The 27,341-nt window shown below is 37.1% G+C and overlaps 1 protein-coding gene across 5 annotated transcripts in view; it reads left to right on the top strand.

Moving 5' to 3' along the window:
- The window catches only part of SLC44A5 (solute carrier family 44 member 5), a 379,443-nt gene that overhangs the window by 259,502 nt on the left and 92,600 nt on the right, over nt 1-27,341 (top strand). For all 5 annotated transcript variants that reach the window (XM_055339206.1, XM_055339207.1, XM_055339208.1 and 2 more), the window contains one exon: nt 25,846-25,919. In XM_055339206.1, coding sequence (XP_055195181.1) covers nt 25,846-25,919 — 74 coding nt within the window. The remainder of the gene's footprint in view (nt 1-25,845; nt 25,920-27,341) is intronic.

Here is a 27,341-nt window from a genome sequence, read left to right as displayed (position 1 = left end):
ACCATCTAATTATCAAATTAGTACTTGTGGAGAGATAGGATTTGTTAGTTCTTAAGATGATGGAATGGAAAAAGTAAACTTAGTGAGAATGGAGCATGTGTTCACTGGGGACAAAATACCAATGAACAAAGGCAAGTGACCTTTATTAAAATTGAGATATATGTAATTATATATAGATAGAAATTTCTGAGAAATAAAAGCTTTTCTGATATTATAAAGAGATAAACATCATATTATAATACAATACTAAATTCCAATTTGTATTTCCTCCTCTACATTTATGGTAAAACAACTCATATTTCATTGCTTTTTGCCTTATGGTAGTAATACAACAATGACAAGCAGACTCACTTAGAATCCCAGCCTGATTTTCTGAAACAAGGTCATGTATCACTAGCTTATTTGTGCTGCCCCAACCTTTTACCAGAAGGCTCTTAAGGGATTTGTGAATTAAATCTCTGAGTGCATTTGAAAAAGCTTGCTTGGTAATTGGACAGAAAGAGAACCTTAAGAACAAGGTCACCTAACCAAAACCATTATTTAGGTCACATGCGTATCTCTCTAATATTAAACAGTGAGGAAGACACACATATAATTAAATGATCTGTACTACTTAATGAATATCTATTTGTCATTCAAAATATTGCTCCCATTAGGGAAAGGTGGCAACTATTAATATTCAGCCCTTAGGCTATTACTTAAAGATGAATTTATATCCTTAGGCATATAGAATGGATTTAACCTCCTTCGACTTACGAGAAAAGCTATGTACATTTTTGTGGCTTTTTCTTGGGCTATGTTAAGTCTCTTAGAGCACAAAAGGTTGGTATTTCCTTCCATACAAATTAATGTCATGTTGTATTCAGTCTCTAAAGACTTCTCACATAATTTTGATATTTGCTACAGGGCAGACGAGTTATAAGATCATGCTTTTAAAATATCTTTTATATATGGGTTTTGTGTGAAGAATTCCCTTGTCTTTTATTGTTCAGTTTTCTTTCTTTGAATTCCTTTGATTGCTCTTAGGGTTTCTTTCTTCTCCTGGTCAGATATAGCTTGATAGCATTCTCTATTATTGTTTTCAAAGATCTATTTCTTTTTGAAGCTGCCGGTAGGTAACTTTTACTAAATTTAAGTATAAGCTTTTATGTAAACCCTATCCCACTTGAGACTTATAAGCCATACTTTCCTGACTTTCCGGCATATCTGAATTACAAATAATTATCTTTCGTTTTCTGTTTATAAGTAATTATCTTTTCTTTATGCTAAAAGGATCTAAAAATCTTTGAAAAGGACCAGAATAAAAATAAGGCAGAGGAGGAGATTTGGAAAGTGAAGGATAATAGGTTTTCCAACTCAGGTGCAAAAGCCAAGCATTTAACCAACTTACTAGGACAATGAAATGAGAGAACTTCATGGTGTATTCTGAATTTAAGTCATTTATTTCATCATTTGTTTCCTTTATTGAAATCTATCTTCTTTCCTTCTCTAAGATGTATTAGTAGATTGCGTATTCTACTTTCGAAGCCTTCTGCTGAGCTTCTCATGATATGTAATCATTTTACATTCTATTCCCAATGGTCCACGCGAATGTAAGAAAACTATAGGACATGCATGACCTGAGACAGTCCAAACCGAACCCATTACTAGAGTTGAATAGACGCAACTTTGTCTCTCCTTGCAGAAGGATGATAGCAGGGAGACAGGAATACGCTGGTACGCTTACCTCTTTGGGAGGTCTATAGAATAAAAATCTGGAGAATAAAGGGTAGAATTTGAGTCTTGGACCTAAGATCCTTTTCCTTTACTGCTTTTAGTAGAATGGTTAATTACTTAAATAAATCAATAATAAAAAATAAAGATTTTTTCATCTTGTGGTATTACTTCTGAGAAAGAGGTAGATTGAGAGGTATTACTGACGCCCACCCTGTGTGAAAACCAAACTAAAAACGCTTTGTAACAGATTTCAAAAAAATCTAGGAGCCAGTGATTATGTTTATAATTTTTCTATCATCTAACTTGATATGGCATATAGGACGAATGCTATTTCTTGTCTGCTGCTCATATATTTGGAGAGGATGTATTTGCTTGGGGTTTCAGGGTGGAGAGGGGAAAAAAAAGATGCTATTTCTCTTTTATACAAATATTAATGTATCCCAAAGCACACAGAAGTCTCTACAGAATCGTATGGAGCTAAATAGAAATCAACATAATGCACTGTTTACCAGCCTAGCATCTAAATGTCAGCTTGGCTAGAATTTTGTGGGAACTTCTTATTTGATAGTCTCGATGTGCTTTTGTTAACTAAGCACACATCTCCAAAGATTTGTAGATCCAGAAAGGCCTTGAAAATATGGAATAGGGAGATGTGTGTTGGATGTGAGATTTGGACTGGATATTTGGAATGAAGAATGCTAGATTAACTTTGCATACTGGCTCTGAAGAATAGGAAGCAGGCTTTGCCCTTCACTTTTTTTCTGGTGCTCACCTTTCCATATAAGACAGCTGCCAAGAATAACGAGATGATGTAACAGGGGAGCCACAAAGACCGGTGCTGGCCAAAAGCTCTGGACTAAAAATGAAGCTTAGAGTAGAATATTAAAGAAGCAGCCAAGGATGATGCTTCTGCATCGAAAGCCAGAAGACAACATGGATTAACCTGGCACTGGTATCTGGCATTCTTTAGTCTCTTCCAGGGTTTTATGTGTCCTAAGATTCAAGGACATGAAGCCTCAAGTCAGTATATGAAACCCATATGTAACATGTCATAAAACTCCACTTTATATAACTTTGTTATCTGTGTTTTGGGTTCAAACAGACCAGATCATTTGATTAAAATTAAATATACACTCAAAAAGTCAACTGTGGGACGCCTAGGTGGCTCAGCAGGTTGAGCATCTGCCTTCGGCTCAAGGAGTGATCCTGGAGACCCTGGATCGAGTCCCACATCAGACTCCCTGCATGGAGCCTGCTTCTCCCTCTGCCTGTGTCTCTGCCTCTCACTCCATGTCTTTCATGAATAAATAAAGAAAATCTTAAAAAAAACTTTTAAAAAAACAAAACAAAAAGTCAACTGCTTAAACATGGCTTTTACTTTTGGCCTCTGTGGCAAATTTAAATGATCTCCTTCAGCTCTATTTTTATAAAGAGGTTTTAATGTCTCAAAAACCAGATGGCATACCCAATCTGGAATAGGTTTCACCCTGACACCACTCTACGGGAGATGCTCCTTGATGTTATGGACTGAATGCTTATGCCTCCCCCCCCCTCCCTGATATATATGTTGAAGCCCTATTCCCCTGGTGCTATGTGTAGGTAGAGACTTTGGAGGTAATTAGGTTCAGAGGAGGTTGGGAGAGTGGGGTCCTCAAGATGGAATTAGTGCCCTTATGGCAAGAGATGAGAAAGCCAGCTCTGTCTCTCTATCTCTGTCTCTGTCTCTGTCTCCCTCTCTGTCTGCTCCATATGGGGATATGAGAATACAGCAAGTTAGTGAGTCATCTGTAAGTCAGAAGAGAGTTCTCACCAGAACCTGGCCATACTGGCTTTGTGAACCCAGACTTCCCAACCCCCAGAACTGTGAGAAATAAATGTCCATTACTTAAGCCACCCCATCTGTCGTATTTTGTTATAGCAGCCTGAGCTGACCAAGATGCACACTGCCTACTAGGATAGTGCTTTTATTTTATTTTGACTATCAGTTCTTTTTTACTGAATACAATATATGTAAACACTTTTAGAGTAAGTACTCAACTAGGACAGTGTTTTAAAATGATGTATGCATCCCCTTGGGTTAGGAATCTATCCTTAGTTGTATGTGAAAGGAATTTTATGATTACCGCAGAGACATTAATTGAGAATATGTATCTGAACCCAACTAAGGAATTTGCTTTGTATAATTTTTCATCAAGTCTTATCAATGTCAGCAACAGGCTATACATAGGCATCAGAACACTCTGATTCTGATATTAATTCTCAATTCCGTTTCATTAATACGTGGGAAAACTGGCAGGGGGAACTGTCTCCATCCTAGTCCCAGTTAAGTCCCTTCCTTAGTCTTACCTCTGCTGTGGTGTTGGCCTTTCCTGGGTCTTGCACTGATCTGCTTTTGTCCTATACACCTGCCTATCCCTAGATCAGTCCAGGCTCAGTAGCTACCTTCTTGTGGTTGGAGATGAAAAATTGGAGCATTCATAGGGTTTCAGTCTAAAATCATACTTTTTGAGTATAGAATATGCTATGGTCTGAGAAGACCTCATCTTGGAGTCATATGTGCAGTCCAGTCTTTAAAGTTATAGATTTCACTTTTGCTATTTCTGTTGCACTTGGGATTTTCTTAATCACCAATTCCACAGATTTGTAAAATGCTGAAGGTGTACCTGCTTTCCATATAAATAGGCTCTGCAAAAATGTCTGCTATAAAATGCCTCCTGTATATTTTGCAATGCTTGTGAATGTCCTCCATGCATTTTCAGGGAGAGCTTTCATTGATCTCCATAGCTTTTGGTGAATAGAGAACAATTTTTGTTTGAATGTTACCAGAAACAGTCTTAGGACTGCTTAGGAATTGTATTCACGTTTTATAGCTGCTGCCTATGTCTGCTTGCTGCCTCCTGGAGTTTTGCTGGTTGAACCTTGTATGTCTGCTCTCCTGTGGGTTACATACATACAACAGGGCTCATTGTGACCATGTGGTCTGGTTTTGTGTCATCATTTCTTTCACAGTGACATTAAATCCATCTGGCGAGAACAAATACATTGTTCAAGAGGAAGCAAAAAGGGGGAGATGTGATATAAAAAGAGGGAAGAGTGTTTATAATATATTAAATCACCATCTCTCCTCTCATTTTTAACCAAAAAAAATTACCAGGTTTTTTTGTATAACAACGTCACTAATTCAGTCATTCATTCAACAAATATTTATTGACTCCTAATTTAAAAATTGTCTGGAAGTAATGATATAGATATAATTAAGTCCCAGTTTCTATCCTTAAGTTTCCCATATTCTAGTGGCAGAGACTAGTATGTACAGATAATTAAAACACAGTGCTGTGGCAGAGGTATGACAAAGTGGTAAGGAGCACAGAGGAGGAGTCTGCTCTTTAACCTAGTGTAGCCAATAATTGCTTCCCAGAGGAGGTGACTTTTGAGATGGATCTCGATGTTTTGACAGGTAAAGGTGAAAGGGCATTGAAGGCAGAGAAGAAAACATTATTAGTTGTGTCATATGAAATTACCATTTTTAAGGTCAAAACCAGTTAAATAGCAGCAATTTCATATGGTTCAACCAAATACAAAGCCACTAAGAATTGAGAGAGCATAGGTTATTTGCGAGAGTGGATAGAAGATAGAAAGTAATTTTGAGCAGCTTAGTCAGGGACAGACTAAGAAGTTTATATTTTATTTTGTAAGCAGTTGAGAATCTTAAAAGGCTTTGACCAATGGATTTATATGTCAGGTTCTGCACTTTATGAAGTGTATATGATGGGTCAGAGAGAGCAAGATGCTATTTGGAGGCTGTAGTAGGAGTCTTGATAGGAGATAAGGAGGCCCCAACCTAGCCAGTGGCAATGAGATTGGAGAAAAGGAAGCAGAACATTGTAGGATGGAGAGTCAGTAGGGTCTGTCAGTCAACGAGGTGTAGAGAACGAGGGAGGAGTCAAGAATGGCATGATTTGGGGGTGAAGTGAAAAAGTGGGTGATAGAAATACACAAAAGTAAGAAAATGTTTGGACCTCTAAGAGCAACAGATAATGACTTCAATTTTGGACATTTCAATTTAAAAATAAGAGGCTGGAATTCAGGAGGAAGGTTAAGGTCGTTCATGGCTGAAGCTTTGGAAACCACATAGACAGAGACGAGATCGCCTTAGATTAGCAGACAGTGTTGGAAGAGGAGGTGGATCAGAAGAAAATCCTGAGATCGTGCCAACATTAAGATGCAGGCAGAGAAAGAGCAGGCCACGAAGACTGAGAAGGAGCACAGCAGGTGAGAGAGGTGTGCACGTGAGAGAGTTCTTCTGGAAGACCAGGGAAGGGGATTTCGAGGATGGAGTAGTTAATAATTGTGGTTTCCTGGGAAATTCGTGTTTGGCATTATGCTGAAAGTAATCACATATTGTGATCTTCTGTCTAGTAAAGTGAGGCACCCCCCTCCATGTGCTTTTCTAAACCCACATTCATGAGCACACACTCCTAGCTCATCTTTTTCTATCGGGACTTCTACACACTTTACAGATACTGCATAATTCACCTTCTACCCCTCCACTCTGTATTGTTGATAGAAATAATAACTTGAGGGGCACCTGGGTGGCTCAGTCGGTTAAGCATCTGCCTTCATCTCATTTCGTGATTCCAGGGTCCCAGGATCGAGCCCCACATTGGGCTCCCTGCTCAGGGGGGTGTCTCCTTCCTCTTTGCCGCCCTCCCCACCTCATGCTCTCTCTCTCTCTCTCTCTCCCTCTCAAATAAATAAATAAAATCTTAAAAAAGAAATAACTTGGTACTCAAAGCTAAAGCAAAGGGGTGCTTATAGACTCACCACGTGTTAACATTAGATAGAGCACAAATTCCCAAACTGTGATCCTCAAGGCAGTCTTTACCTCAAGGAGAAAGCCCAGATTGAGGAGAGATGTATTTTGAGTATCTTCCCTTCAGCAAGTGAGGCCAAGAAGAATGATAAAAAGCTGCCATTTCGCTACTTAAAAGCAAGACTTTATTCTTCTGGGATAGCTCATGGCGAACATAAACTCAGGTGAAACAATCCTATTAATTTGTCTAAATTCAAGATCAAATTTGGATGGATTCAAATTCTGAAATGCTGCTAGTGAGCTCGACAGAAGTGGTCCTCAGGAGTCGGGCATGGTTCAGTTATCTGCCGGTTCCACAAGAAGAGAGTTCTAGGAGTCCCAGTTACATTTCCAAATACTTGCATTCATTTAAGGAAAACCCCAGTCCTTTTCGTACCCAGTAGATTTCATTTTGGCCTTCTTGAGTCTGTAGCCTGTATCTCGGCTGTGCTTACTGCTGAAACTGCAACCCCAAAGGCAATTAAAATCTAAAGACAGGCTGATCCTCCACCCACTTAGGCACATTTAACCAGTAACTCAAAGGTGACGTAAGGGTGAAAGTCTACAAATATTCCAGCTCTTAATAATAAACTGCCACTGAATGCACGCAGTCTTTACATCAAAGTATGAAAGAAGACGCTGGCATGTTTCCTGTCACCCAGAAATGGTTAATGACCCATCGGGGACCGGGCTGCACAGACAAGAAGTTTAGGTAGATTCTCTAAGCAAATTAATGGGAAAGACAGAGAGAAACGTAGGCCCGTTGATTGGCCTTTTGGTAGTTGACACATGACAGTTGTATCAGAAAGGAATTAGTTATCTGTGTTGTAAGAAGACTGAACGCAAAGAACAAATGTCCTTGAACTTTGCTCTAGTGTGCAACCTTTATGATTGGATTGTTAGATTTATTTAAACTATAAAGTAAAAGTAGAGAAATTAAATTTCAGGTAATTTAATAACCATTATCCACTTCATTATTTTCTTGTACACACCTATAAAGTATTACTCTCGTAATTGGATGTGCGGACCTGCTTTTCAATTTTCTCCAAACCCAAACAGATTTCAGTAAGGTTCCTTATGACCTCTCTACCTGTTTTTTTCTTATGCCATATTGGTCTTTTCTCTGCACTTTTCTTGATCTTGTTCCTCTGATTTCTTCTCTTTAGCTTTTTCCTTCTCAATTCTTATGATTTACCTCAATTCTTCTGATTTTCATCAGGAGCCCTCCTTTTGTCTCTTTGTTTTTCTTCTTTAAATCTGTTTTCAGCTTATTTCTCTCTTGGTTTTGTCTTCCCTTCACATGTCACTTTTCTTTCTCCCTTCCTGTCCTTTACGCTGTCTCTGCCCACTTATATACCGTTGACAAGAGCTAGAAACAACACAATTCAATAACTTGTCACATGTATTGTTAGTAAGGGACAGTCTACATCCAGGAGCGTTCAGGGCCAGCTGTCTTTTGATGTGGCCCTCGGGGATTCAAACCAACAAAAGAGCAACCCTTCATGTCCATTACAGAAAAGACAGATGTCAGCTAACCACATTCACAGCAGAAAACTGAAAAATAAGATCTTTGATCTCCAAAAGCTCAGATAAAATATATTTTTATCAAGTTGATATAATAAAAAAAGTGGAACAGAATGCTTTGAAGACTGTAGGAGAGATAAATATAAGATGGTACTGAAAGACATGTGAGCTTCCCTTCCTCCCTCTGTGTTCAAAACCATTAGGGAGAAATCCATTCACATCCATTCCAGTCCATGAGGCATCTTTGTGGAGTCGTAAACTGTCCCCATGCTGTGGCATTTATCTCCACAATATTCTAGTGACCTAGGAGAACAGACGTGCATAGGAGGCTGGTGATGCCTCAAGGCAGAACTGGCCCTGGTCTCATGCGCTTCTATCTTGCTGCCTTCTAGGTCAGCCCTCATTTCCCGGATTCTCCTCCTTCTGCACTTACCCCTTCAACACAATTCATTCTCCACCCTGGTGCCAAATAAATCTAACTAAAATACTGCTTTTGATATACATTACTCTTCTATTCAAGAACTTCCAGTACATAATGAGCTGAAATTGTAGTCGGGAGTTACCTAATTTGTAAAATGGTGTGTTAGAACAGCTCTCATATCGGCATGATAGAGTTGTGGTAATGATCCTAAAGAAATAATACATATCAAAGTGAGCTTTGAACTGGGAAGCCCTATAATGTATAAAATATTGTAACTGGATTCCCCTGATAGACAAGTCCAAACACAGTCATGCCATTGAACCAACCTCCTTGTGTATGGCCATCTGCCTTTCTCCTCTATGTTGTGTTTACACTGACCACATGTCAGCTCCCAGGAAAACCCTGGTCTCACCGATTCTCTGGATCTTTTGGATTTGTTGTTTCCTCTGCCTGAAACACAACCCCCACCACCTCTTTATTTCACTCCCCTCCCCCTGCAGCTTTATGGAGATGTAATTGACGTATAACATTGCATAAAGTTAGGATGTGCAATGTATTCTTTTGCTACACATGTATTGCAAGCTGATTACCACTGTAGTGTTAGCTGACACCTCCATCCCATCATGTAATTACCATTTTTTTTTGTGATGAGAACATTTAAGACTAGTTTCCTAGCTACTTGGAAGTATATAATATAATATTGTTGACTATGATCACTACACTCTGCATTCATCTTCTAACTGCAGTTTTGTACTCTTTGACCAACACCTCCCATTTCCCCCACCATTCTACTTGGTTTCCACAAGTTCAGCTTTTTCATATTTCATATGTAAGTGATGTCATTTGCTATTTGTCTTTCTCTGACTTATGGCACTTAGCATAATGCCTTCAAGTTTCATGTATGATGTTGCAAATGGCAGGATTTTCTTCTTTCTGGTGGTTGAAGAATGTTCCATTGATGTTTGTATGTATGTGATATGTGTATCTCTCACATCTTTATCCATTCATCTGTCAATGGCCCCTTAGGTTGTTTCCATATCTTGCCTATTGTGAATAATGCTGCAGTGAACGTGGGAGTACAGATATCTCTTCAAGATCCTGTTTCATTTCCTTTGGATATATACCCAGAAGTGAGATTGTGATCAGGTGGTAGTTCTGTTTTTCAAATTTTTTTTGAGGAATCGCTATACTGCTTTCCACTGCAACTGTACCAATTTGCATTCCCACCAAAATTACACAAAGATTCCCCTTTCTAAAGATGTATTTATTTATTTGAGAGACAGAGAGAGAGAGAGAGAGCGAGCATCCATGAGTAGGGGGAGGGGCAGAGAAAGAGGGAGAGAATCCCAAGCAGATACCTTGCTGAGTGCGAGCCTGATGTGGGGCTCGATGTCACAACCCTGAGATCATGACCTGAGCTGAAACCAAGAGTCAGACACTCAAGTGACTGAGCCACCCAGGCACCCCAAGGATTCCCTTTTCTACACATCGTTGCCAATATTTATACTTTGTCTCTTGATGGTAGCCATTCTAACAGTTGTGAAATGACGCCTCATTGAGGCTTTGATGCATTTCCTGATTATCTGTGATGTTGAGTGCCTCTCCGTGTTGGCCATCTGTATCTCTTCTTTGGAAAAATGTCTACTTAGATCCTCTGCTCATTTTTAAATTGAATTGTTTATTGCTATTGAGTTGTGTTGAGATTTTTATAAATTTTTAGTATTAACCCTGTGTAAGATATGTGATTTGTAAATGTTTTTCACCCATTCCGTAAATTGGCGTTTCACTTTTTTTTTGTGGTTTCTATTGCTGTGCAGCAGATTTTTAGTTTGATGTAGTTACACTTATTTATTTTTGCCTTTGTTGTTTATACTCTTGGTGTCATGAATATATATAAAAAAACATTGCTAAGACCAGTGCAAGGAACTTTTCCTTTATGTTTTCTTCTAAGAGTTCTACAGTTTCAGTTCTTACATTTAAGTCTTTAGTCCATTTGAGTTGAGTAATCAATTATGTGAGTGGTACAAAATAGGGGTCCAATTTCATTTTTCTGTATGTGACACCCAGTTTTTTAAACACCATTTCTTAAAGAGACTATCCTTTCTGCACTGAGTAGTCTTTGCTCCTCTGTCAAATATTAGTTGACCACATATGTAGGGGATTATTTCTGGGCTCTCAGTTCCGTTCCTCTGATCTATGAGGCTGTTTTCATGTCAATACCATATTGTTTTGATCACTATAGCTTTGTAATGTGGTTTGAAATGAGGAAGTGTAATGCTTCCAGATTTGTTCTTTTTTCTCAAGACTGCTTTGGCTTTTTGAAGTCTTTTATGGCTCCACATGAATTTTCATCACAACAAAATGGTGCTCACTTCCTCTTAATTTTTTTTATTTTTTTAAATTTAAATTCAATTTGCCAATATATGGTATTACACTCAGTGCTTCTCCTATCAAGTGCCCTTCTTAGTACCCATCACCCAGTTATCACCTTTTCTTTAGAGATCCCTTTCCCATGCATCCTATCCTATTATTCTCTTCCACAGTATCATATTTGTTTTTTCCTAGTACTTACCATGCAATCGATCATCATTTTATCTGTTGATCTTTACTTATGTATTGCCTACTTCCCACACTAAATTGTGGGCTTCATGAGAGTAGATATTTTGTCTATCTAGTTCACTTTTGTATTTACAGAATGTACCATATAGTACCTGGCACAGAATAGGTACGAAATGCATATGCATATACACATCTCACCATAGTAGCAAATAATAGACACTTAACAAATAGCCACTGAAAAACTTGCTTAGGTTTTTGTAAAACCCTAAGGAGGACGGACTTATATTTAGGGAAGCCTTGGGAAATAAGGGTCCTCCATGAACTTACATCTCAGAATGCCAGGAAAGAGGATAGTAATAGGAACGAAGACTCATTATATATGAATCATTGTAGTGCTTTGTTATAAGAAAACTGGGAACATTCTTGAACAAAATTACCTATAAGATCGCCTAATGAATCCCAGACTTACTATTAAGATGCTACTCTGAATATCTTATGTTGAAATAAAAGAGACTTACTGGTATAGTAGATGATACATTTTATGTCCAATGATTAATAAAAGTTGTATATTAACTAAAGGAAGATTTATATTTTAATTTTCAGCTTAGAACAATTGCATTTGTATATATTTACTATGACTGGATTTAAATTTCAAACCCCATTTCATTGAAATGAATGTCAAGAATTATTTAATTAATTGAATATGAAATATAAAATTATTCAGAAATAAGATCTAGCAACTTGCTATTATGCTGTTAATAATATCAGCTCTAGAATATACTTCGCTATGAAATTAATCTTGGCTTGACTTAAATTCTGTGAGAATATACAATATCCACTTTTCCTTTGTTAATCTTATACAATATGTTTAATATTTAATAATACTTATAGAGAGAAACACATCCTTTGGCCTAATACATTTGAGTTGACTACAAATTATTATAATGGGAAAATATTATTATTTTTTATGGTTGTTTAAATAAATATCACTAGTAGCTGCAGTATATTCTGTAATTTGTCCCCCTGAACATCTATTCCAAATCATCTTCTCTCTTGCCTCCTCTATTACAGAAGCTAAAAAGCTAAATAATCAATTTTCCCTACCACCTTCCAGGCAGAGATGGCCATGAGACATGGTTGTGGTCAAGAAGCCAAAGGGAAATCAGGAAGTATCTTCAATTCTACGTAAAAAGACAAAGTTTTATTGAATAGATTGAGGCATCTTGAGTGCAGCAGTCAACTTGTGACATGAGGTCCAGCATGAAGCTGAATGTCTACAAGCTAAGGATGATGGGGGTGGAAAGATGAAATGAGCCAGGTCCCTAATGGCATCAATGAGTGACACATGATACCAGCTCAGGATTGCCAACTACAGGATTTCTTATTATAATAAGAAATAGAGAATGGGACCCTAAGGGAAAGGATAGAAGCTGAGTGGGGAAAAATTAGAGAGGAAGACAAACCATGAGTGACTCCTAATTCTGGGAAACAAACAAAGGGTTACAGAAGAGTTGGGGGGAAAGGAGTAACTGGGTAATGCGCATTAAGGAGGACACATGATGAGATGAGCAAAAGAAAAATAAATTCCTTAGAATTAAGCCATTGTTTCTAGTACACATTTCCTAGCATTTGCAACTGAACACATTCTTAACTGGTACACTTAGGTTCAAATTTAAACCGGATTACACAGAGACTATTTAATGACTTCAAGTCAGTAAACATTTAGAAAATATTTAGTTTTATCTTAAACATCCTAAAAACATTTAATTCCTGTTTCAAATGAATAACTATGACCCTATTCTTACTAGTAATGCTTTGTTATAGTATATAGAACTTGTAGAATGAAATGTATTTGCAGATATTTACAGAAAAGAATAATCAATTTATACACCACTTCAGGCTCTAGACAAATGGCTGAGTTTCCCATTTTTCTGAACAATTTGAGAACAGAGGGACAGCACTTTTACACATTTTTGAAAATGCTTGCAATGTATTAATGTCTAATGTTCAGCTAACTATTTGATTCATTCATTCAATAGACATGTGCTGAATGCCTTTGCATCTATTCTATGGCTGCTCATGAAAACTCTCTATTCCTTATTATAGCATCTCAAAAATCTGTTAATTTTTTTCCTAAAAATTTCATAGTCCCCATTCCCAGACACCTCCCATTTCAGTCAAGATTTACCAACAACATGCTGTTATAATGTCCAATATTACTCAAGGCAAATTTATCATATTACATGTATTGTTTTCTTCTGAAAACTGAAATAATTGCCAAAACAAGCAAAAAAATGTTATGATGGAGAAACCTTGTTTTCTACATGGATGATTTAAATTCAAATTCAATCTCTCAATCAAGAAGAATGAGTAGATCTATAATCCCAATAAATGATTTTAGTAGTTGGGGTATATTCCTAGTGACTTTATAGCCATGTAGTTTGTAGTTTAATTTCTATTAAATTAAGTTTATTTCTCTTCCCCTTCCCCCATTCATTCAATGGTTCATAGTTGACAGTATTTCTCAGGTTATTCCTATTCTAAGATAATACCAAATATATACTGAAATAACTTTGTTTTAAAATTTAATTATTTTTGATTAGGTAATATTTGTGTTTGATATACACTTTAAAAGTTACAAAAGGACACATGTGCAAAGTAGATCTCCATTATTTCTTCCCAAACACATTGTTTGGGGCAACTTGAGGCAACTACGATTCCCAGTTCCTTCTGTAGTCTTACCTAAAATTATTTTAAATTTACTCCTTTATCTAATGGACACTCAAACAATTATAAGTGTAAAAATGTTTTACAACTGAGGTGATTGCATGGTTAAATTAATTTCCAGACTAAATTTTTGTTACATGTTCCAAAAGCACTGGGATAGGATAGGACACTCTGCTAAAGGTTTGTGTGGAGGTAATAAACATTCTAAGCAGAGGCAAAGTTCGAAGATCACCACTGAATAAATATTATCTTAAGATAATTAACACAAGCATTTTTATTATTCAGCTTTGCTAAATATACATAGAGGAAATGACAAAAGATAGACATAACATCAAATCATAAGGACTTGATTAATGGAAGTTTAAAGGCCAGCTCTTTTCATTTTATGCCTTGGTTCAAACAAGAACTCAGAGTCTGTATCTTAGAAAGCTCATGAGATTAATGTTCACCGGTTGATGAAGCTGTGATTTGTAAGATGTTTTAATGAGGCATTTATGGATGCATATTTTCAATTCCATTCCCACTTATGAATGTTTGAGCATCAAGAAAGATTAATTAGAAAACAATCTCTCATCCCCTCGTACACTTTTAGTAGCAATTTTTGTTTAAAGACTACACAAAGGTGTGTGTTTTGAATTTTAATTAATAATGATCAAGAAAAAAGGTGAAAGCTGAAGATCAATTTTTAAAAATATTTTGAGGGGGTCAGAAAACAATTAGTACAATGAGATAAGTCAACAATCTATTTGTAATTGTCAAATGTAGTCTATGTGTCTCTATTACAAATGAAATTTGTGTCCATTGTGGAAGTTTTGAAAAAAACAGATAAAGCAAAAGAGGAAAAACAGAATCACATAAAACTATAACACCCGGAGATAATGACCATTAGCTTTTTTTTTTTTTTGGTATATTCTTTTGTTTAGCATTTACATACATTTTATAATACTGTGACCTTACTAAGATGTTGATAATCTAGTTTTTACTAAATATATTATGAATATGTTTTCATACAGTTATTATTCTAAAAATTATTTCTATCTTTTCTTTATTACAAAGAGTGCAGTATTTTACATCTTTACAGATAAACTCTTGCTTCTTCTATACATGTTTCTGTGGTATAAATTACTAGAAAAGAAATTACTAGCTCAAAGGGCATATAATTTTCTAAGGCTCCCATCATCAGTAAGCAATGATTTTATTATTAAAAGTTTTGGTTTCTGATGGTAATCTTCTCTATTTCATGTACATGCCTTTGGTTACTAAAAGTTATTTATCATATAATTATTAGAAGGCATGAAATTTAAAAAAACTTTTTAATAGCTGATTTCAGTAGCCATCCCAGGCATGAAAATTTTCAGACGTTCATGGTTTCAGCAAATATTTTGAGCACCTACTCTCTATTTCTATGTAGAAGGAACCCTAACCTATTGCAAGAAGATTAAAGAGCAGCCTAAACTGATATGGATTCCCTCTAAAATTAGTTGATAACTTTGGATTAATGTTCCAAGGCTGTTTGTTCTCAGCTGATCCCCTAGCACTTCTTCTACGTAGTACCTTTTACCCATAATGTCACACGTAATATGGGCAATAACCATGATATGGGTCTCTTTTTACTAGCAATTTATTGAGTAGTTTCTACCTATTGACAGACTTTTTAATATTATGCAAGTTTTGCAAACATGATGAATAACATAGTAAGACCAATTATGCCTGAACTTGCCCCATTTTAAACAAAAGAGACATTTATATAGGCATCACTAAACCTCTCTATATAAAAAAATGAGGTTTTATTTCCCCCTTTACAAGTAGAAAATATAAACTACAGCCAGTTAAAGCTACTCTCTCAAGACAGTGGAAACCCAAATGCAAATAGGATAGAAGAAAAGATTAACCGTAAAGAATAAGATCCAAATATCCAAATGTCATTTTATAAAATCTAATAAATTTGAAAGACATTAACAACATCATCATATAATTTCTTAGGATATCAAGTTATTGGTATATTTTATTTTTCAGCAAGTCTAACATGTGCTAAAAATAGGGGCACCTGGGTGGCTCAGTGGTTGAGTGTTTGCCTTTGGCTCAGGTCATGATCCTGGGGTCCTGGGATTGAGTCCTGCATTGGGCTCCACGTGGGGAACCTGCTTGTCTCTCTGTTTCTCTCTCTGTGTGTCTCTCATGAATAAATAAATAAAATATTTTTTAATGTGCTAAAAATAATAATCTCACAAAATTAACACTCTTTAATGGTTGGATGATGAATTCTACTTTAAAGTGGATGTTAACTTCAAGTCATCCTTAAATTTTTTTTGAGATTCGAAAAACTTGCATTAAAATGGAACACCTGAAAAAACAAGTTCATGTCATTAAAAACTTATCTGTAGCTTCCTGTTAAGTTTCTGATCCCAGAATAGTGGAATTCTTCAAGATACTCTTTTAACCTCTTGTTATCCTTATATAAATGGTAAGCATAACTTATTTCTGAAATCTCAACTTTCGCACACATAACACAGACAATAGAGAATATTGAGACAAGGTGTCTGGGAGGGAGAAGAGAAACTGGGGGCAAGCAGAAAGGATATAATTAATCCCCTCAAACACAAGCTCACAGGGAATGTGTCTCTCACAAAATTACCAAATTCTCCACTAATTGTCAAGAGTAGAGGAATAAAGGTAAAATATATTTAACTTAGATAAAACTTTACCCTGAAATAGCCCAAATTTTGAGTTTACTGACTTGTTGGCATCAGTTCAGATGGTCTGTCCAATTTAAGCCATACTCTGTATGTTGCCAAGTGTATCTCAGTGAAGCTCGGAGGGTGCCCCCCCCAAGTGCATTGTCCTGCAATAAAGCCTCTGGGAAATGAAAGTCATTCTGTTTCCCGGAATAGACTTCTGCAGTAAGAATCTGAGTGGTAACAGATGACTTTAATGCATCGTGCAGGTGCCAGCAGAACCACAGAGGAGCAATGCTTCTAAACTATGGGCTATGAATGCAGCCATGCTGTAGATAGATGTATCTAGGTGACACCAAGAACCTAAGAATGGGAGGTGATCATGCAGCTAGATTTACAGGCAGTGGACAGTCCCTAAACTGACTCATTAAACACAAATGGATGATCTGTCAGAGAATAATGACTTTTAGGACTTTCATTCTCGCTCTAATGCTTGATATTAATGACCTTTCAGAATGGTTGATATCACTGGAATTTCATCTGCTACAAAGAAAGAAAACCAGTAGATGAATCAGTGTCTGAATGAAGGAACAAAATTCTCTCTGAAAGGGAAGCAGAATGACAGTTGTTGGACGATAAGGATGAGTGTGGAACTGAAATATGCATTTCACAAACAAAACTCTCTTATTACTTCCTAATTTAATCACATGGATTATATGGAGGAGGAGAGGAGAGGGAAAGAGAAAGGGAGAGAGAGAGAGAGAGAGATTGATTTATTTTACTGGAGACAGTATGTCCAGTTGATAAACTTAAGCTTGGCCAAAAAATTAAATCCCTAGACACATATTCACTATATAGGTCTCCTCCTCCCACAAAACCCTGAAGTTTGAACCACAGCACTTTTTATTCCATGAGAGCCTGCTTATGTTACTTTAGCCTGTCAGCAGTAAAAGAGATATGTCTTACTGATCATTCATGGGCTTGTCTGTCTGTAGTGTGAAAAGCTCTGTACCAAATGCTGCCATAGAGGACTTCACGGTCTAGGTCAAAGTTTCTATAAAAGTCCAGGTAGTAAATATTTTAGGTTTTACAGGCCAGATGGTTTCTACTGCAGCCTCTCCATTCAGCCACTGCAGCACAAAAGTAGCCTTAGATTATATGTGTAGGTATAGATGTATCTTTATCTATATATAAAAATGAGTATGGCTATTTTCTAAAAATCTTTATTTATGGAAACTGATATTTGAATTTTGTGTAATTTGTATGACACAAAATATTATTTTTTTTGTTTTTTTTAACCATTCAAAATATAAAGACTATTCTTAATTCACAAGTTATATAAAACAGGCAGTAGGCTAGATTTGACTTAGTCTAACTCCCTGTTCTAGGTTATAATAAATGGAAAGTACGTTGCCTTGACAATATACAAACAAAACTCTACAAAGGTTAAAGAGATCTATTCCAGTTGAAAATTTCATGAAAGATATTTGAACTGATTTGAAGGGTGGGATTTTAATTTAAAAAAAGTTTACATTTAGGGGCACCTAGGTAGCTTAGTTGGTTAAGCATCTGACTCTTGATTTCAGCTCAGGTCGTGACCTCAGGGACATGATATTGAGCCCCACATGGGATTCTGTGCTAGGCATGGAGCCTGCTAAAAATTCTCTCTCCCTCTCCTTCTACCTCCACCCCTGCTCATGTGTGCTCTCTCTTTCTCTCTCTGTCTCAAAACAAAAAAAAATTACATTTAATTATTTTTTATATTTATGTTCACTTATGTAATACCCATATTCAGCTTATTCATAGCACAATTTTTAATTCAAATAACATATATCACTGAACAAGTAAATTCCTGTATATTGTAGCCTAGCAATGCTTATCATGTTTTCCATGCTATACTTTTTATGATAAGAATACTTAACCTGAAATCAACCCCCTTAACAAATTTTTATGTGCTCAGTACAGTATTGTTTAATATAGGCCCAATGTTGTACCACAGAACTCTATAACTTACTCATCTTGTGTAATTGAAATTTATACCTATTAAATAGCAGGTCCCCATTTGCCTCTCCCTCTAGCCCCTGGTAATCATAATTCTACTTACGGTTTCTATGAGTTTGGCTACTTTAGATATCTCATATAAGTGGAATCATGCAATACTTGTCCTTTTGTGATTAGCTTATTTCACTTAGCACAATGTCTTCCAAGTTCATCCACATTCATTCAAAAGAATTGAAATCAGGATCACAAATAGGTATCTGCACTCTCATGTTCATTGCAGTATTATCCACAATAGCTAATATGTATAAACATTAAAAATGTGGTATATACCTACAATGGAGTATTATGCAGCCCTAAAAAGGAAGATAATGCTATCATACGAAGAATGGGATTTCATAGTTGGGTTGGAGATCCACACAGTAAGAAATGGAAAACTTGGACAGACCTATAACTAGCAAAGAAGTTGAATCAAAAATCTCCCAACAAAAAAGAGTCCAGGGCCAGATGGCTTCCCAGGGGAAGTCTCCGAGACATTTAAAGAAAGGTTAATACTTATTCTTCTGAAACTCTTCCAAAAAAAAGAAATGGAAGGAAAACTTCCAAACTCATTCTATGAGGCCAGCATACTTTGATCCCCAAACACCAGGCAAAGATTCCATTAAAAGAGAGAACTAGGGGCCAATATCCCTGATGAACATGGATACAAAACTCTCAACAAAATACTAGCAAATGGAATCCAACAGTATATTAAAAGAATCATCACCACAATCAAGTGGGATTTATTCCTGGGCTGCAAGGTGGTTCAATATTTACAAATCAGCCAACATGATACACCACCTTAATAAAAGAAGGGATAAGAACTATATGATTTTTTTTTCAATAGATGCAGGAAAAGCATTTGACAAAGTACAACATCCACTCTTGATAAAACCCCTGAGCAAAGTAGGGATAAAGGGAATGTACCTCAACATTATAAAGGCCATATAAAAAAAACCCACAGCTAATATCATCCTCACAGGAAAAACTGAGAACATTTTCCCTAAGGTCAAGAACAAGACAAGATGTCCACTCTCACCACTCTAAATAACATTGTCTTGCAAGTCCTAGCCTCAGCATTCAGACAACAAAAAGAAATAAAAGGCATCCAAATCAGCAAGGAAGAAGTCATACTTTCACTATTTACAAATGACAGGAAACTCTATGTAGAAAACCCAAAAGACTCCACCAAAAAATTGCTAGAACTGATAACACAAATTTATTTTTTTATTATTTTTTTAAATAAATTAATTTTTATTGGTGTTCAATTTACCAACATACAGAATAACACCCAGTGCTCATCCCGTCAAGTGTACCCCTCAGTGCCCGTCACCCATTCACCCCCACCCCCCGCCCTCCTCCCCCTCCACCACCCCTAGTTCATTTCCCAGAGTTAGAAGTCTTTATGTTCTGTCTCCCTTTCTGATATTTCTCACACATTTCTTCTCCCTTCCCTTATATTCCCTTTCACTATTATTCATATTCCCCAAATGAATGAGAACATACACTGTCCTTCTCCGGTTACTGTGGCCAAGTTCAAAAAGGGTGTTGCCTGAGTTCTCCTCTGGGATTTTGATGGAATCTTGTCTCACATTTAGATCTTTCATCTATTTTGAGTTTATCTTTGTGTATGGTGCAAGAGAGTGGTCCAGTTTCATTCTTCTGCATGTGGATGTCCAATTTTCCCAGCACCATTTATTGAAGAGACTGTCTTTCTTCCAGTGGATCGTCTTTCCTCTTTTATCGTATATTAGTTGACCATAAAGTTCAGGGTCCACTTCTGGGTTCTCTGTTCTGTTCCATTGATCTATATGTCTGTTTTTGTGCCAGTACCACACTGTCTTGATGAACACAGCTTTGTAGTACAACCTGAAATCTGGCATTGTGATGCCCCCAGATATGGTTTTCTTTTTTAAAATTCCCCTGGCTGTTTGGGGTCTTTTCTGATTCCACACAAATCTTAAAATAATTTGTTCTAAGTCTCTGAAGAAAGTCCATGGTATTTTGATAGGGATTGCATTATACATGTAAATTGCCCTGGGTAACACTGACATTTTCACAATATTAATTCTGCCAATCCATGAGCATGGAATATTTTTCCATCTCTTTGTGTTGATAACACAAATTTAATAAAGTTTCAGGATACAAAATCAACATACAGAAGTCTTGCATTTCTATACAACAATAATGAAGCAGCAGAAAGAGAAATCAAGGAATTGATCCCACTTATAATTGCACTAAAAACCATAAGATACTTAGGGATAAACCCAACCAAAGAGGTAGAAGATCTGTACTCTACAAAGTATAAAACACTGATGAAAAATATTAAAGATGAGACAAAGAAATGGAAAACCATTCCATGTTCATGGATTGGAAGAACAAATATTGTTAGATTGTCTATACTACCTAAAGACATCTACACATTTAATGCAATCCCTAGCAAAATACCACCAGTGTTTTTCGCAGAACCTATAACAAATAATCCTAAAATTTGTGTGAAACCAGAAAAGACCCTGAATAGCCAGAGCAATCTTGAAAAAGAAAAGCAAAACTGGAGGCATCAGGATTCTGGACTTCAAGCTGTATTACAAAGCTATGATCATCAAGACAGTGTGGTCCTGGCACAGAAACAGACACATAGATCAATGGAATAGAATGGAAAACCGAGAAATGGACCCACAGCTATGTGGTCAACTAATTTTTGACAAAGCAGGAAAGAACATCCAATGAAAGAAAGAAAAAAAAAAGTCTCTTCAACAAATGGTGTTGGGAAAACTGGACAGCCGCATGCAGAAGAATGAACCTGGACCAGTTTCTTATACCAGACACAACAATAAATTCAAAATCATGAAAGACCTAAATGAGAGACAAGAAACTATCAAAATCCTAGAGGAGAACACAGGCAGCAACCTCTTTGACATCGGCCATAGCAACTTCTTACTAGACATGTCTCTTGAGGCAAGAGAAACAAAAGCAAAAATGAATATTGGAACTTCATCAAGCTAAAAAGCTTTTGTACAGTGAAGGAAACAATCAACAAAACAAAAAGGCAGCCTACAGAATGGGTTAGTTATTTGCAAATGACATATCTGGTAAAACGGTTAGTACACAAAACCAATAAAGAACTTATAAAACTCAACACCCAAAACCCAAATAATCCTGTTAAAAATGAGTAAGAAGACATGAATCAATATTCTTTTTTTTTCCCCAAAGGAGACCTACAGATGGCCAACAGACATAAGAACAGATGCTCAGTATCACTCATCATCAGGGAAATACAAATCAAAACTACAGGGAGATATCACCCCACGCCAGTCAGAATGGCTAAAATTGACAACGCAGGAAACAGGTGTTGGCGAGGATGCAGAGAAAGAGGAACCCTCTTGCACTGTTGGTGGGATGCACACTGGTGCAACCACTCTGGAGAACAGTATGGAGGTTCCTCAAATAATTAGAAAAAGAAGTACTCTGTTTCCTGGCAATTGCACTACTAGGTATTTTACCCAAGGATGCAAAAATACTGATTTGAAGGAATACATGCACCCTGATGTTATAGCAGCATTATGAACAGTAACCAAATTATGGGAAGAGCCCAAATGCCCTTTGACTGATGAATCGATAAAGAAGAGGTGGTAGATAGATAGTTAGATAGATAATTACTCAGCCATTAAAAAAAGACCAAGAGTCCCACCCTTAATCCATTGTGCCACTTAGGCACCCTGCCCCCTGTTTTTAAGAGGAAATTTCTAAAATAACAAAGAGGGGTCCAGGTAAAATAGGCAACGGGAGCTGGATCCCTGGTTGCAGGGCTGCTAAGTTGCTGTGGGGGCGCAGTGGTCCCTGTCGGTGGCCACCAAGAGGAGGAGGGCTCAGCTCACGGGCGGAAGGCTCTCACCTACTTCTAGCGCTCCTTGGTGTGAGGTGAGCATGCTGAACCTCTTCCTGAGGTTGCACCACGGAGAGCAGGAGAGACCCAGGTCCCTCCCCCATCTCCACATCAGGGCCAGGCCCTTTCCCTGGGGAGAAACTCTCACATGAATCCACTTCCGACTGGCTGTGAGGATGAATAAAGAGAATCTGGCCCACTCCCCAGTGAGGACCACCGCTCTGGTTTGGACCATGACTCTGCCCTCAGACCGGAAAAGTATGTAGGACCTTATGCTCACCTCCCTTATGTGTATCAAGTGGTGACCAGTACAGCGATTGTCCATCCCTTTGCTTAGACGGGAGAAGGCTTAAATAAATTACTTAGATTGGTCCATGAGAACAATAGCAACAACAACAACAACAACAAAACAAAAGGAGCTCAAATCACTCCAGGAACAAATTTCAAAATAGGAATGTTTTATCTAGAAAAACCTCAGGACCCCTGGGTGGCTCAGCAGTTGAGCATCTGCCTTCGGCCCAGGGCATGACCCCGGGGCTTGGGATCGAGTCCCGCGTCGGGCTCCCTGCCTGGAGTCTGCGTCTCCTCCTTCTGCCTATGTCTCTGTATCTCTCTCTGTGGGTCTCTCATGAACAAATAAAATTTAAAAGAAAAAAACCTCTCATGCTTTTTGAGATTCTTGAACATTCCATTCATCATTTGCAGTTTGTGCAACCTTCTTTTGTGTTTAAATAATAGAAAATTAACTGGTCTGGCCAGGGGGTGTGGTCTACTATTTCTCGAAAGCAGCGTACCAGAAAAGCAAAGCAGACTTGAATACATTATGGTCCTCCCTTGTCCCAGAATAAATAACCCCCAAACAGCTCAATGTGTGAATTATTGAGAAATGCTATCCCACTGTGGGGAGAGACTGCTGGGGGGATGGTTGTGTGGGCCTGGAGTAGTCCCTGGTGCTGCAGCCTGTCCTTGGCGCACACGCGCGCACACACACACACACACACACACACACACACACACAAAAGAAACCATGGTGTAAAACCCCATATGGAACCAAGGCCCAGCTGAAGCCTATTCATCAGTGCCGGTAGCTGAGGACTGTGGGTTTTAGTTTAAAAAAAATTTCCTTTTGGACTCTACTGCTTTCCTTGTGCCTTGTCCTTTGAGATTGGTACGTTTCTTTGAATCATTGTTCTAGTATACGTTTCCGGCTCCCTGGGCTTGCTACATAACGTTATAAATGTCTAAAATTATGATGCTATATAACATGAGGTGATTATCAACAGGAATTCTGGTGTATATTGCATATGATGTAAATATATTGAGGTGATTATCAACAGGAATTCTGGTGTATATTGCATATGATGTAAATATATTGAGGTGATTATCAACAGGAATTCTGGTGTATATTGCATATGATGTAAATATATTGAGGTGATTATCAACAGGAATTCTGGTGTATATTGCATATGATGTAAATATATTGGTATAGTACAGACGTATGATTACAGGATGCTGGCCAATCTGGCAGGTGCTTCTGGTCACACCCGATCTCTTCTTGGCGGTTCTGATTAAACACAAGGGCTTTAACAACTTCAGGATTTCTAATTAAGGCACACCAGTGTTCTAGTTTTCTCTCCTTTAGTTCCTTACCTCCAGGCATTTCGTATTAGATTTCACCCTATTTGACTACTGCTCTCAATTTAACAACTGCTCTGGTAGGATGAGGACCTGCCGAGTAGGGTGTGTTAGAATGCGTGTGAACCAGATACTCTCCTCACCTCCAAGCAGGTTTTTGCTCCTCTGTGATTGTCAGCCAAAGAAAAGAAAACTAGAGCACTTGTTTCCTTCGCTTCTTCTTATTGTTCTCATAAGTCTTAAATCCAAATGAAATTTAAAATTCCTGGGGTTGAAATTGGATTTAAGTAAATGATAGTTTACGGATTGAACATGGTTAACTGTCTCTAGGGAAGCCTCATGTCCTATTGTGCGGAACAGTAATAGGGATGCGTGTGAAATTTTTTAGATAGGGCTAGTGTGAGGCTTTACTGAAAATTGAAACAATATTAGAACAACTGCTAAATGAAAGAGTTAGGAATTAGAGACCTAGATATTTGGTGTACTTTACCCCCTCTCTCCCTCACTTTCATGGATCTTAAGTAAGTCGACTCACCTTTACTGCCCCTAAAAACCTATTCTTAAGAAACTCACAGGGTACGTGAAAGCAGTAAAAGCATAGCTGGGCTTTACCAACATAAGCTATTACAGTGTCTGTTAGCGAGCAATTATTATTCATTATTATTCCTACTGCCATCACAAAAAAGAGTCTATGACTTCAATCAACCAGCCTGTGCTAAAACACGAGAGCCTATATCTGTATGCCCTCAAGAGCAAAGAAGATTTTGCTATGAAAATTCTCACGTGCAACTTTTAATCCTCTCCAAAAGTTTGATCTTTTTCTCTTTAGTAATAAATTTTTCCTTAAGTTTCAAATAGAGAATGGTGGTATTGTTTCTTACTTTAAGATACAGTTTTGGCCATCCAGACCACGTACAAGCTGGACAAGGTATAATATTAGGCCCAGGCGATACTTCAGGTGAATGCCTTGAGTGTACTTGCTGGATCTTAGCTTGAGTTGTGATCCTTAGCAAATTATTGAGCCTCTGATAAGTCAGTTTTTCTCCAAACTTAGTTTGGCAATAACTAGTTTATAGAATGGCTGGTATGTTACAGTTTTGAGCCATTTCATTTTTTAATGCATTATGTATATATATTACTGTGAGTATAGTTGCAAGTCAACTCCACATAGAAAGCTTATGTAGTCAGTCCTTTACTTAATAAATAGTTCCCCCCTCCTTTTTGTAGAGGAGAGAGGTGGGAAGGTGCAGAGGAAGAGGGGGAGAGAGAGAATATTAGCAGGCTCACACCCAGCCTGGGCTCGATCTCACGATCCTGAGATCATGAGCTGAGCTGAAACCAAGAGTCAGATGCTTAACCGACTGAGCTACCCAGGTGCCCCAATAAACAGCACCCTTTAAATGTGTGTGTAGAAAGATAATGGAGGGAAGGAGAAATGGAAAATGACTTTTTTTTTACTATATCATACATTGAGGAAGCACAATGAGGAAAATCATAAAACTAAAAAACTTAAATTACAATTTCAAATAAAAAAATATTTGCTTGATGTTACTGGACACCAGTCTCTAAAAAAAATCATACGCATAAAGAACCAAGAGAGAATAAATACTAAGAATTCTGAGGGAGTCATGGCACTATGACCATTCTAATGCTACCAAAGTCTTTGATTACAGAAATACATCTGATACACCTTTCAGATTTATTGGATATAAAATGGCATATCACTATGATTTTCTCCCCTTTCTTCTATTTGTTCACTAGGTAAGATGTCATTTTGGATCCCTTTTAATTCTGTGTTCCTTTTTGTCTTTAGGAGTTGTACAGATGTTCTGTGCTGCATCATCTTCATACTGTTCATCATTGCCTACATCCTTTTAGGACTTGTGGGTGAGTAAATACAGGTATAGAAGAGATTTAAAATTTGCTAATGGGATAACTAAGTCAATGTCAGATTTTTAACATTAACCATTTTCTTCCCAAAGCCTTGTTATGGATTATTGTCTTTTCTGTTGGGGATGTGCCCCTCCAGTACTCATTGGGTAGCAGACTCAAAGAATAATAAACACAAAGTAGTTTATTCAAAGGCAAGTCCAAATTACTTAAGTATGTATGATTGTAAAGAAGAAAAAAACTTATGATTTTTAAAAATCATTTTTACTTGTGAACTTCTATTAAGCAGCTAATTTTGTTCATGTACTATTTACTAGTATGCACTAGGGCCTAGATTAGTTAATACATAAACTTTTCTTTTTATAAACACATTAAAAAGTTGGAACAATTATTAAGAATTTTACCACATAGTTCATTGACATTTAAGAAGTCTTACTGTCTTTGCCTATCAGGAAGAGATATTCTGTTATTTACTTTTAGGTTAAAGATTTTTCAATGAAGTTGGAAATGAAGAGGAAATATATAGAAATTACCTACATTTTAAAAAAACCTACCAAAGGATAGTAAATATTTTCTATAAAATGGTCTCACAATTGCATGTGAATATATCTCTTTTCCCCTCTGAGACTGAAGTCCTGTCCCTTAGATGCTGACTTAGGAAACTTTGATATATTATTATTAGAGCAGGGCCAAGAAAACTTCAATAATTCTAGTACCAATAATGAATGGGCTAGAGTTAGTGTGGACAGAAAACATAAGCAGAAAGAAGGCTGTGACTACCTGGGAACTGTGGAAAATGCTCTTCCATGTTCTTCAGTTTTATCTCCCAATAACAGAAATAGTTTGAGAAGAGCAATTGAAAGTAATTTCCAAAAGATCATCTCAGGAATACCATGCAGTAACTATACAGAATTGGAGAACTCAAAAAAAAGTAAGACAGGAAGAAAAGTAGGGAGAGAAGAATAAAGGAGAATAAACCACAAACTAAATAATGAACTCTAAATAATGAATAATAGAACTAAATAATAATAGAACTAAATAATGTTCTCTGAGATCTCCAGAAGGTTCCTTTGCTATTTCTTCAAAGCATTTAAACTTCTAAACATGAAGGCAGATGTAGCACAATACACAGCCTATAAATTGAAAATTATAATAACAAATTTTCTTATGCAACTAAAAGAATTTTAGTTTAAATTTGGGACACTTCTTTCTTGTCTCTAATTTTTTTTTGATTGATTTTAGTTTTTGTCAGGGAACTGAAACTTTTTTTAAGGGAGATGTGTGGGATTTCTTTTTAAGATTATATTTATTTGACAGAGGGAGAGCACAAGTAGTCAGAGTGGCAGGCAGAGGGGGAGGGAGACGCAGACTCCCTGTTGAGTGGAGAGACTGATGTGAGGCCCAATATGGTCCTGAGAT

This window comes from Nyctereutes procyonoides, unplaced genomic scaffold (genome assembly GCF_905146905.1).
Source record: "Nyctereutes procyonoides isolate TBG_1078 unplaced genomic scaffold, NYPRO_anot_genome, whole genome shotgun sequence".
NCBI lineage: Eukaryota > Metazoa > Chordata > Mammalia > Carnivora > Canidae > Nyctereutes > Nyctereutes procyonoides.
Note: the sequence above shows the minus strand (reverse complement) of the source record. Positions and strands in the feature narration are given on the sequence as shown.